Raw genomic sequence first — 13417 nt, 5'->3', positions numbered from 1 at the left:
CACCCTTACCCTTCTCATGACCTGATTTCCCTCCCTGACATCTGTCAGCCTATTTTGTCTTAGTGTCTCATGAAAGTCCTGTCAGCTTGGGTAGGCTTTCCGTGGCTTTGTGAGAGAGGGGAGGGATAGCCCCATTCTCACTAGGCGATAGGAAGAGCCTCTGGTGTCCCAGCTTTTTCCCAGCTTTGTTCTCTCACACTGCCTCTAACAGAGGATAGCGTAATCACAGAGTCTCCGGCTCTGACAGTCTCCATTTGAACCTAGCTCCCCAAGAAAGCCCTTTCACAAGACACACACTTGATCTGAAACTCCACATGCCCTGGCATGGAATATGGGGTCAGAGTGAGAGGGCACTCAGTGGCCAGAGGAATGAAGACCACTGAACACAGAGGCCACAGGCTGTCAGCAGGAGGCTGCTGCTGGGACCTCCATGCGAGGGCCCAGTGGTACTGACTGTGTCCTGCCTCCCGCTTGCTCTGTGGCTTAGGCGACCTCTCACCCACATCTCCCCTGCTGGGCTGACATGCTGCTTCCTGTTGCCGGATAGACTAAGGATGGGAGAGAGGCAGGAGATGCTGGGCCAGGTACCCTCAGGAGGGCTGGCCAGGGGTTAGCCCCGTGGAGGGGAGGGCCTCAGTCACCAGCCAGAGAAAAGACTGCTGAGGAACTTAGCGGTGTCTCCTGTCTCCATCTGTGTGCCTCTTTGTTCCCTCAGCACCATCAGGAAGATGTTCTGGAGTTCCCCACTCTCTTTGTTTGCCTGGGGTGAGGGGAGAACTCTCTCTGACCTTAGAGAAGCCAAGGGGAGCCCTGAGCACTCACAGAACCCTCTCGCCGCCTCTGCCTTCTCTGTTAAGATTTTGTTTGTGAGTGGGACCAACAGAACAGGGCATTGTTCTCCCGTCCTGGGCCTGGCAGCCCTAGTCCTGTTCTCAGCACACTCTGGCACACCACTCTCTTGCCTGCCTTCTCGTTGGCCCTCCCTGGCGGGATCTGCTCTGACCACTCCACGCCGAGACACCTGTTTAATAAACAGGCTGGCCTGGGCTGGGCTGGCTGCACTCTAGACTGAGCAGGGGACACCTTGGGGCTTGGCATTTCCTAGATTGGTCCCTTTCCAGCCTGGGTATGAGTGGGCATCTATTGTGACCAAGATTTGTGTGGACTGTTTATTGCTAACAGAAGTCTAGGCTTCCTGGATGTTTAGTCTCCTCCCACATTAGGGACACTCAAGCTGCCCCCTAACAGAGGGAGGAATTTTTTTTTGGGGGAGGGGGTAGACAAGACCAGTACAGCCCATTGAGAGGCACTCTTCCACAGAGTTCCACAAAGTCTTTTTGTTTTTGTTTTTTTGTTTGAGATAGGGTTTCTCTATGTAGCCCTGGCTGTCCTAAAACTCAAATTATAGACTAGGCTGACTTCACACTCAAGGATCTGCCTGCCTCTGCCTCTGAAGCGCTTAGATTAAAAATATGCACCACCATGCCTGGCCTCCATAACTCTTCTTATCAAGAGACAGAAAATAAAATCCCAAGGCACTGGCTGGGGTGTGGCTCAGAGCTACAGCAGCAGGTCCTAGGTTCAATTCTCAGCACTGCAGTTTAATAAAAACAAAATCTTAAGGGCTGGAGAGACTGCTCAGTGGTTAGAGCACATGCTGCTCTTGTAGAAGACTTAGGTTCAGTTCCCAGCACCCACACGGCGGCTCACAACTGCTGAAATTCAAGCTCTAGAGGATCCAGTGCTGCCCTCTGACCTCCAACGGCACCAGCACACATGTGCTGCACATAACTACATTCAGGCTAAATATTTATACACATAAAATAAATCTTTAAAAAAAATCTTTTTAATCCTAAAATGGGCCAGTGAGATGGCTCAGCAGATGAGGGCACTTGCCACCAAGCCTGACAGCCTGACTTTGCTAACCCAGGACTCATGGTAGGAGGGAAGAGCCCCCTCCTGAAGCTGTTCTCTGCCTTCCCCACGCACGTGACTCGTGCTCTTCACACAGATGTGCATGCATGTGCGAGTGCACACACACACACACACACACACGCACACACACACACACGCACACACGCACACACACACGCACACACACACACACGCACACACACACACACGCACACACACACGCACACACACACGCGCACGCACACACACACGCACACACACACACGCACACACACACACGCACACACACACACACGCACACACACACACGCACGCACACACACACACACACGCGCACACACACACACACACACACGCGCACACACACACACACGCACGCACACACACACACACACACACAGAACTGAATGTGACTTTAAAAATTCAAACCCCTATTTAAAAAAAAGAAAAACATCAATGACTCAAATGGTTTAAAAAATAAATTCAAATCCCAAGGCATCTTCAGCCTCCTGATTTGGTAGAAGTAAGCACATGGGGACAAATATCTGAGGTTATTTGATGATCTGTTCAGTCTGCAGCTAGATGCGGGGTGTCCAAGGAGAGGGGCTGGGGCAGAAGGAAGGGTTGTCTATCCTTCCTTCCTTCCTGCTAGAGTCACATCCAGGAGCAGGGACCAGTACTTCAAGCCACCGGTATCTGTTCTTAAAAGTCCTGCTAACAGGGCCTCTGCTCGCCTGCCTTCAGAAAGTGATGTCTAGCTGCAAAGGATGTGGCCGCTCCATGTTACCAGAGAGCTCACAGCACTTGCCGTTCTTGAGACCCTGCCTGGCCACGGTCAGGCCTCCCAGGCTGGTGTGCCTCCTCCACTTGTCCATTCTGTCCCATCTGTGCTGGCCGGTTCATACCTGTGTGATTGCCTGGAAATGCTCCTTGCTGGCTGCAGGCCCTGTCCCCTACTGCAGGTCCAGTTCCTGTTCTGCTGGCAGGGCTGACACCCGAAACCAGCCTCTTCCCTTCCAGGAGCTGCCTCACACCTGCCAGCCACAACAACTCATGGGCCCAGCGGGCCCAGGGAACCCTGCTTGCCGTGTGTTTGGCTGTCAGTGTGGAAGATGTCTTGGAAAAGGGATTGAAAGTGGCAGGAGCCGCTGTCTGGCCTGAAAGGCCTTGTTTGTGTAGGCTCTGGGTGTTAACCTGTGGCTCTGAGCTCCCTAAATCCCTCTGTCTTCAGCGTGGTTCCCCTCTTGATCCTTTTGGCTACTGGGATCTGATTCATTATTTCCACTCATTCAGTAAAGAGCTCCAGTGGCCAGGGCCCGCTGAGATCCTGCACCACAGCCAGAAGACAGTTCCTAGCCTCAGACTCAGCCCAGGAACAGCCAAACCCTCACTCATGCTGTCACATGTTGCTTGCCACCATGGGAAGCTGCCATCCTATTAAACCACCCCCACCTGAGCCCCAGTCAGACGGACACCAGCAGGGCAGTGACTGTACTTGCCACGTACTTTACGTGCCTGTTGGGAGCTCTAGGACGCTGTTTTTTCTCCCATGATCGTCCCCAAAGCTCTAGCGGTATATTCAACCATGCCTAGGTCACAGATAAGGAAACCAGCAAAGCAAGATCAAGTCACATTTCCAAGGATCTGCATCAGGAAGCAGGGGAAGGGAAGTTAGAGTCCAGAGGCAGGTCGGCCACTGTGGTCTCTGAATGCCCCTCCCTAGCGGGTCTCATTGGTCAGAGGAGGTTGGCAAGTGCTTTCTTTCCAGTTAACTTGGGTGGCTCTGAGAGGCCTGAGGGCTTTGCAGACCTCAGCCGAGCAGCCCTGGCGGCCAGAGGGCTGCAGCTGGGAGGTGGTCAGTTAGCTTGGCTCTTTGGTGGAGCTGCGCTTGCTTCTGCAGGATCAGTCAGCGTCACTGTGGAGTGGCCCGGGAAGGAGAGGTCTCCCGTCCCATTCCCAGCCTGTCCCCACCTGCCTCCTGCTGGTGCCGGACTTCTCCCTTCCCTTTTGTGCTGTTTTGACTCTGGTCTGCAGGTGTTGCCGAGGCGACAGGCAATGGGAGGGGGTGGTCCTCAACACAGTGACTACAGTGAGACAGTGGGAAGTGCTTTTCTGTAAAGGGAAGAAAAATAACTGCCAATAACACAACAAAAACCCAGGCTGGGAGTGAAGCTACGTGGTGGGTAGCTGTGGGCCTGCGGTCAGTCCCCAGTACACAGTGGTGGGAGGTATGGAAGTGCTGGAGTGGGTGGCCCACAGCGTGTGCTGCGATTGAGAAGTCCGGGCTCATTCAGCCTGACCTGAGGTCCAGCAGGGTGCTGTGCTCCCGGGAGGCCAGCCAGCTCTACCAGCCAAGTCCAGGACAGCCAAGACTACGCAGAGAAACCCTGTCTGGGAAAACAAAAACAAACCCCCCCAAAAACAAACAAACAAACAAACACCCTCGCAGAGCTCTGCCTGCCCCTGCCTCCCACTTCCCAGAGTGCTGGGATTGCAGGCGTGCACCATTGCACCCGGCTTTCTGTCCCAGGTGCTGGGATTAACGGCATGGCCGACGCTACCTAGCCGAAATGGTGTTTTTTTAAGACAGGGTGTCACTCTGGAGCCCAGATGCCCTGTGTATGTGCATTATGTGCATGAGTGTGCATATAGGTGTGTGCGCATGTCCATGTGTGTGCATAAAATGTAGAGACAGCCCTAGCTGTTCTTTCTTTGGGAGCTATCCACCTCGGCTTTTGTTACTGTTTGAAACAGTGTTTCTTACTCGCATGGAATTTGGCAAGTAATGTTAGACTAACCACTGAGCCCCAAGGATTCACCTTTCTCTGCCTCCCCCTTTTGACACCATGTCCAAAGTTAATTAATTAATTTCCTTCCTTTATTTCCTTCTTTCTTTCTTTCTTGACAGGGTTTCTCTGTGTAGCCTTGGCTGTCCTAGCTAGACTCACTTTGTACACCAGGTTGGCCTTGAACTCAGAGAGAGCCGCCTGCTTCTTCTTCCTGAGTGCTGGGATTAAAGGTCTGTGCCAGTGTGCACAGCTTCAGCCCTGCTGTATTACATTTGTTTAGTGTGTGTGCGCACGTGTGTACATGCATAGCACAGTACATAAGCAGAAGTCATAGGAAAGCTTTTGGGAGTTGGCCTCACCTCCCAACATGTGTGTCCTGGGGATCCAATTCAGGTCATCAGGCTGGTGGCAGGTGCCTTTACCTGCTGAGCCATCTTGTCCCACCACCCACTTGCCCTTTTGATGCAGGGTCTGGTGTAGCCTAGGCTGCCCTCGGACTCCTCGTCTGTGGATGACTCTGAGCCCTGATCCCCCCCGTGTCTACCTCCCAGGTGCTGAGATAGTAGGCACCCGCCGTCATGCTAGAATGGGAATCTTATCTGGGACTAATGATTGCCTCAAGGGACACAGGGAGCCCTCTGAGGGAAGAATGCCTTCTTCACTGACTCTTTGTTCTGTGGCTTCTACAAATGTTAGAAACATCTGCACTGTTGCTGCAGGGGGTCTGGGAGAACAAGCCACGTCTTGTCAGTTGCCAGAGCTGTGCGGCACTGGGGGCGAGCCTTGGCCTTCTCGGTGGTATAATTCTGAAGGTGCGTCTGGCTCTTGAGTGTCTGGGGATGCCTACCGTGCTGTCTGTCTTTACACACGCAGAAAACGTCACGAACGGCACAGTTGGGAGCACTGCAGAGCCAGAGCATGAGGAGGTGAGCCTGGTGAATGGCTGGCTCAGCTGTAAGGCCCAGGATGAGATCCTGAACTTGGCGTTCACCGTGGGCTCCTTCCTGCTCAGCGCCATCACCCTGCCCCTGGGCATCATCATGGACAAGTATGGTCCACGGAAACTCAGGCTGCTGGGCAGGTCAGTATGGGTTCCCTGAGGCAGGGTGAGGCTGGGTCCTAGCTTGAGCTGCATTCCCTGCTGACTGGAATCTTGGAATGTGTTAGCAGGTGCACCGTGGGGCTCTGTAAATACCTGCCTGGGGCAGGGCTATTGCACTGTCTGGCACAGAATTGCTTGATTCTGTGATCCTCGGTGGGTTCTGCATGCACTTCTGCATGCCAGCCAGAGGGCGTGAGCCCATCTGGGAGGCCCTCAACTTGCTTGTCTTTAACTTTAGCTTTTGGGCCTTCGAGATGGCCCATCGGGTAAAGACGCTTTGCCCCCAAGCCTGATGATCATTGTTCTGTGCAGGGAACCTACATGGTAGAAGGCAGAGTTGCAAGTTGTCCTCTGACCCCTATACCCGTGCCATGGGATGCGCACACCGACACATGTGTGCCCCTACACACACTAAATAAAATAAACAGAATAGAGCTTTGGTTTCCAGAGACTTCTGGCCTTATAATTCCTCCAGAAAAAGAAAAGTTGCTGAACATACATAAATATATACAAATGTAAATCAGTTATTCATGCATCATTCTTCCTCCTCCTGTGCATGTATGTGTGTGTGTGTAGGGGGATGAGAGTTGCTGCACTAATGTCTGCCTAACGTGTGCTGGGTAAGTGTTCTGTACCTACTTTATAGCCCATACATGCCATTCGTAATATTATCAGAGCACTTGCCTAACGTGTGCACGGCCCTGGGTTCTACTCCCAGCACTGCAAAACAAAACAAAAAAAAACAACAACTAAGAATAAAGTTAATCAATTAGTTAAAGTGTTTTTGCAGACAGGGTTCCTCTGAGTAGGCCTCTGAGTAGGCCTTGGAACTCCCTCTGTAGACCAGGCTGGCCTTGAATCAGAGATCTGCCTGCCTCTGCCTCCCGAGTGTGGGACTAAAGGCGAGTACCACCACAGCCTGGCAGAATTAATGAAATTTTAACAATTACAAAATGAGGCTGAGGATGCAGCTCAGTGGTTGAGCACTTGTGTAGCACATGAGCGACCCAGGGTTCAATTCTCAGCACAGAAAAATGTCGCCATGGATCAGCATCCTCTAGATTATGGTGCATACCTCAGGAGGCGTATTTCCCAGGTCTCCCTAGAATTGTTAAGTAACGATTATAAACATTTTGAAGTGCCACATAGTAATTGCCCCCATGTAATGCGACACTAAAAGCAATTGCTGTTGTCGTATAAACAGTGCGCTTTCTGTTTGGTTGTAGTGCCTGCTTTGCCGTCTCCTGCTTGCTGATTGCATATGGAGCAAGTAGCCCAGACTGTGAGTATGACTTTCTTCCTTTTTGCCGGAAACTGGGGAGAGCTCCATCATACACAGGTGTTGACTGGCCCACCTGCTGTTGGATGGTGATGTTTATGATCTCTATATACATCATATATATCGCATATACACACGTACCATACATCATGTATGTGATATACGTGTAACAGCTATATTAGGCCTGGTGTCACCTGTTCAAGCCAGAAGGGCTACCTGTTGGCCCTCTCCTCACTAATCTCATGGGTGGCTGTGGCAGCTTTCTGGTGGTCTGTTACCTAGGATTTAGCTCTTTCAACTGCATGGCTAGTAAGAGAACAACCATCCCAAGCAAATGTGTGGGAGTTGTTTCCAGGGTGTATGAGGCTCCTGTCTCATCCCCAAGCCACAAACCTGTGAGTGGTAGCCTCGTTGATGCCTCTTTAAAGACAAGCTTTAAGGACCAGGCCAGCTACATGCCTTCCATGGTGCAAAAATGGTAGGCTGAGCCTTCTGCTCTTCCTCCTCTTTTTTTTTTTTTCCTTCAGTACGGGAAACTGAACCCAGGGCATGCAAATGCCAGGCAAGCCCTCTACCACCGAGCAAATATGCACGGCACTTGGACACTTGAGGCTGAGGTAGCTAGCCCAAGCTTGTCTCAAGCTTGCTGTCCTCCTGCTTCAGCCTGAGGGCTGGGATTACAGGCCTGATGCATCACACCCAGCTGAGCTGAGCCCTCAAGGCAGCCTAGGCCAGCCCTTGAAAAACAGCCTAGGAAACACCTGGACTCCATCCTCAGTCAGGGAGTGTGAGGGCTTTTAATAACAACTCCAAAATAGGACCTGAATTTCACTAAGGTCTTTTCCGGGCTCATCCACTGATTTCCAGGAACCTGGGGTTTTGGTGACTGAGCAGCTTTTGGGGGGCCATTTGATTACTGCTAGATTAACAGAGGAAAGAGAGAGGTCATCCATCTTTTGCTAGAACTCAAGCTCCATGAGGTGGGCAGAGGGATGAGGGCGAGAAAGAGAATGTTCTTGAGGGGTCATTAGCCCTGGATGGCTTGTCCTTTCGTTTAGCTTCTCTGTAGCCTTCTGGGTCGGGCTGCCTGGGTCCCTACTAACGACGTTCTGTCTGCCCTCAGCGCTCTCCGTGCTCATCTTCATTGCCTTGGCTCTGAACGGCTTTGGGGGGATGTGCATGACGTTCACCTCGCTAACAGTAAGTACTGGCTCGTTAGGGAACATTTTCAGCTGAGAACACTGTGAATCTGGGGCGTGTGTGTTGGTTTCCAGGTCCTCTCCTTCCATTCTCACATACACATGCTTGGATGTCCCAGGCAGTGTAGGGGCTGTTTGTGCAGTAGCCTGATGGCAGAGCCAGTCTCCTGGGTTCTGGCTCGAGCAGGCGTGCCTCCCGGGGGCACTTGCAACTGCCTCTGGCCTTGCCTTTGGCATGGAGGATATAGGTTATTATCCGTGTGCCCAGAGAAGACGGTATCTTCCATGGCTGCTGTCCTGAGGCTCTCTGGGAACTCTGGCTAACAGTGTCAATTATAGACAAGCCTATTTGGAACTACCCATCCCAACCTCTGTGGGTGCCTGGAACCCACAGAGTGGCAACATTGTCACACTATTCTTGGCTAGGGCACAGATGTCTGGCCAGATAGGTGGGATGTTTCTTGGAACTTTGAGCATGTTCTCCCATGACCATCAGGATGCTACAAAATGGGAGGAGGGCTGAAGGGAGAGCCGAAGAAAGTTAAAGAATAGAAACATCTTCCTTAGAGGGAGGATGATCAGGCAAGGGTACCATTTGTAGGCTTCTATTGGCAGGGACATTTCCCTACTCAGTTTATCTCTGAGGAAGGGCTGGGGATTCACCAGCTGCCATTACTGCTTCTGGTGAAGTATGGTTCTGATTTCTAGTATGCTTGAGTCAGGAGTCCAGCTGTTTCTTTTGCCCTAAGAAAGTTCGGGGACCTTCCCGCCCTTTGATAAAGGAGTGCTAGCATCTCTGTGCCCGAAGGCCCAGATCTCTTTCCACTTTCCTATGCTGTGCCTGTCAGGGAGGATTAACTGTCTGGGCCTGTGTCCGTGGACATGCATCCATCATTACTCTGTTCAGTGAAAGGTCATTGCAGTCTCTGTTCAGTGAAGCAGTGTAAGCAATGTGTATGCTGTGACCTGGGTGTGGTGACCCAGAGGCTCTGCTTTACCTCTGCCGGGTGCCACACAGATTCATTCTGTACCTGTTGGAACATTTTTGTTTTTAAAAATCAGATGCATTTAAAGTAAAAATAAATGTAGTCTGTCCTCTTGTAATCCCAGAGGAAAACAAATGTTGAAACAGTGAGAACTATGTTCTTACTGTGAAAAGTACACAGATTCCACTAGGTTGTGTAAATGTGAAACAGGAGTCATGTGCAGCTCTGTTTGTTCTTGGACAGCATGAAAACCGCCAGGCCTTTTTATCAAGATGAAAAATAAGAACCCGGCATTGCCCCTGTTGTTTTAGTCATGCTGGGCATCTGTTAGAGCACATCTGAATTTCAGGGATTTAAGTTTGAGATGGTCCTGGGACTCGAGGAGCTTAAGATGCAGAATGATGCTTAGCATGCTTAGTCATCATGAAGCATGGGATAAATCTGGGCTGGGGTGTAGCTCAGCGGCAGAGTGCTTGCCTGGCATGTATATGACTCCAGCTACCAACTCCAGCACTGCATTTATAAAGAGACAAGCTGGATATGGTGGTTTGTAATCCCAGCGCTTGGGAGGCAGAGGTGAGACAGTTGCTGTGACGGAGGCCAGCGTGGGCTACAGAATGAGGCTTTGCCTCTGTGGCCCTGAACTAATAAAAAGAATAGCTAGATATGAGCCCACGTTCTTATAATCCCTATGATTAGAAGGAACATAGGATCGGGGAGTTCAAGGTCATCCTCAGTTACATGGGAAGTTCAAGGCTACCCTGGGCTCCTCACAACCCTGTCTCAAACAGTAAAAGACAAATAGACGAAAAACACCATATGGGGAGGTCCTCCTTTTAAGAAATCCTAGCAGTGGTGGTGGTACAGGCCTTTAATGCGCAGCGCTAAGGAGGCAGAGGGAGGCAGGTCTACAGAGCAAGTTCTAGGACAGTAAAGGCTACACAGAGAAACCCTGTCTCAAAAACCAAAGCAAGCAAACAAACAAAAAGTCCTGTAGGATCCTGCTGTGGGGTCCAGGCCTTTAATCCCACCACTTGAAGGTAGAGGCTGGAGAATCTTTGTGAGTTCGAGGCCTGGTCTACACATTGAGCTACAGGACAGCCAGGCTCACAGGGAAACCCTGTCTCAAACAACTCCTACCTCAAAACAAAACAATGCCAGAATTAAGAAAGAAATTCAGTAGGGCAGATACAGTTATGTGCCTGAAATCTGGGTTCTCAGGAAGCCGGGATAGGAGAATCAAAACTTTGAAGTCTGCCTGGGCTACACAGCAGATTTTATCTCAAAAACAAAGAAACAAACCAAAACCAAAACACAGAAAAGAGAGGGAGCCTTTATTCTGTGTGTGCCTACCTCCGTTTTCATCACTCTTTTTAGTTAGCATGCAGAATAGTATATTTTATGATGACATTTTCACACATTCTTACCTTTCTGCTTGTTCATATTCCCTCCTGCTATGTCCGCAACATTAAAGAGGGCCTTTAAAATGAAGCCGGAAGCTCTTGTCTAAGACACTCTTAGGGAAAGGTATTCTTTTGACTTCTCTTGTTTTGTTGTTGTGTAACATTTTGGAATTATAGCCTGCGAAATTCTAAATGTCTACCTTCACAGATTGTAGAGCGCACCCTTCAGTATTGGTTTGTCTGTGCACATCAGTCCTGTTCCTCTGGCTTTATCTACACAATGTGCCTTCCATGTCCCTGCCAGTACCTAGAGCTCCGCACTCTTAGTTTCCAGCGACTGTCCCTGCTGTTGCTGAGTTCTGTGCCACCCTGCAGTAGAGACAGACTGTCCTTCATTCACCTACTTTCCCACTCAAGGGTGTCCGGGTTGGTCTCCGCTTCTCCCCTTCGTGAGCACTATTGAGATGTACAGTCTGTGTATGTATTTCTGTGAAAAGAAGTTCTGGAAAGTGGAATTTCTAGGTCCCAGGATTAGCATGTTTAATTTTTTTCTTTTTAAAAATGTTTTTTTGAGACAGTGTTTCTCTGTCTGTAGCCCTGTCTGTCCTGAACTCACTTTGTAGATCAGGCTGGCCTCGAACTCAGATATCCACCTGTCTCCACCTCCCTGAGTGCTGGGATTACAGGTGTGCACCACCACGCTCAGCTGCATGTTTTAAATTTTAATATATGCTTTCAAGCAGACTCCTGGAGTGGAGTTCACTATCTTCAGTTAATAGTCCCAGTAACATGTCTGAAAGTTCCTTTTTCATACCCCCTTCAAGACATCATTCATCTTTAACATATTCTTAATGTGTGTTTGATTTGATTTGTTTGTTTGGGTGTATAGGTCGGCTTTCTGAGCTGGTCTCCTCGGCCGCATGGGTTCTGAGGAAGGGACTTGCTTATCACTTGTCTGTAGACACGGAGACATCTTGCTGGTCTTCTTTCATCTTCTACGTATTTGTGTTTCATTTCTTCAAGGTCTCACTGTGCAGCCCTGGCTGGCCTGGCATTGCTGTTTCATCTTTTAAACATTAGGCAGTTTGGCTGGACAGTGGTGGCATTTGAACTTGCTGTGTAGCCCAGGCTGGCCTTCACTCCCGATCCTCCAGCTTTCACCTCTCAAGTGCCACGATGGATGTGTTTCACCATCCCTGGCCCTGACATCACTGTGTTTTTTCAGAATTGCTTCCTTGTATTGTTTATCTAATTTTCCTTTGTGTTGCTTCCTCCTCCTCCTCCTCCTCCTCCTTCTTCTTCATCTTATTCTTCTTCATGCTTTGTAAAAATCTCTTTGAAAAATACAAATAATCTTTCTGTAGGAGTAAAGGATATACCTAGGGTTTTTAGATTTTAATAATATGGTCCTGAATAGGCTCCAGAAAATTATGCACTTAGACCCCAAGCGAATGTGTACATACAGTTCTGTTCAGGGGCATTGGCTTGTAGAATGTCTGTTGCTTTCAGCATCACTCTGTGTGTGTGTGTGTGTGTGTGTGTGTGTGTGTGTGTGTGTGTTTCTCGTAGCTCCGGGCTGTCACTTCAGGCTTCGTGTGAATGGGCACTTTGTAAAGCACTTGGTAAGAGGGAGCCATCGTTGTAAGGGAAGTATAGGGCTTGTCCTCTGGCTTTTATTGTCTTGTAGCAGGGGTCAGTGAGCTGCTATTCCAAGCCATCTCCAGACCTCTGCCTGTTCGTATAAACAAGGCTTGCCTGAACCACATCATGCCTGTTTGCTCACATACTGTCTGTGGATGCTTTCATGCCACAGGGGTTTCAGGCTGTCATGACAGAGACCATATGGCCCATAGAGAAATGTTTACTTTCTGGCTCTAAATGGAAAACATTTGCCAACCTTTGGTCTAAAGGCTCTGAGAAGCCACACTGTTCTCCACCTGAGGGCAGAGCATCAACACCCCTCAGACCCCCAGGTTGTACAGGCCAGTTCTCTAGACACTTTTTGAGTTGCCTTTTCCACCCCCTAGGCTGGCAGGATCTCCTCGGACATTCCCTGGTTCCACGAGGCTTCCCATGGGACCTCATCTCTCCTCAGAGGGAGTAGGAAGCGGGTCAGTGAGGACAGACTGACGCTGTTAGGCAGTGTTCCTGGGCTGGTGACGCTTTCTGCTGAGCAGTACTAATGTGGTTCTGACACAGCCCAGGCCTTTAGAAAGCAGAACTGTCAGGACCAGCTCCTAGAGACGCAGCACTGGCAGCACAATGGCACTTTCTGTTTGTGTCCCCCATCTGTGTTTTCCATTTTGGAGACAAAGAAGTTTTTAAGGTTGCCTTTAGAACTCTCTAAATCAAATCTGCAAGGACTTTTAAACAGAGAATGCCTCCTTGATAACCTGGGGATGTGGGGGAAATGTGTTGTCAGGGAAACCCTCATTTGGGGACTTTCTCAGGCCCAAGGGGCTTTGTGTGACCTGGGCTGTGGGCTGTTATACCCATTGCTGGAGAAGGGGCCCCAACTTGGCAAAATGCCTTTTCCTCACAGACCAGGAGGAGGTGGCCCATAGCTCGTACCCTCACCCACTCTCACCTCCCACCCTCCACCCTCACAGAGCCTGGGGAGTCTATACCCTGTCCTCCCGCGGTAGTCCTTTCTTTCAGTGTGAAGGTTCAGAGGCTGCCCAACAGAGCCGTTTCTCTGAGGTTTCTGGGAGCATGGAGCCTGGGCATCCCTGAGGGAGGGGCCCG

General features: G+C 50.2%; 1 protein-coding gene across 3 annotated transcripts in view; it reads left to right on the top strand.

Moving 5' to 3' along the window:
- Slc43a2 (solute carrier family 43 member 2) overlaps positions 1–13417 on the top strand; it is a 44821-nt gene that overhangs the window by 5829 nt on the left and 25575 nt on the right. For all 3 annotated transcript variants that reach the window (XM_021634149.2, XM_060387297.1, XM_021634078.2), the window contains exons 3-5: positions 5577–5784; positions 7032–7087; positions 8208–8284. In XM_021634149.2, the coding sequence (XP_021489824.1) occupies positions 5577–5784; positions 7032–7087; positions 8208–8284 (341 nt within the window). The remainder of the gene's footprint in view (positions 1–5576; positions 5785–7031; positions 7088–8207; positions 8285–13417) is intronic.

This window comes from Meriones unguiculatus, chromosome 7 (genome assembly GCF_030254825.1).
Source record: "Meriones unguiculatus strain TT.TT164.6M chromosome 7, Bangor_MerUng_6.1, whole genome shotgun sequence".
NCBI lineage: Eukaryota > Metazoa > Chordata > Mammalia > Rodentia > Muridae > Meriones > Meriones unguiculatus.
This window is presented reverse-complemented; position numbering and strand designations above follow the sequence as displayed.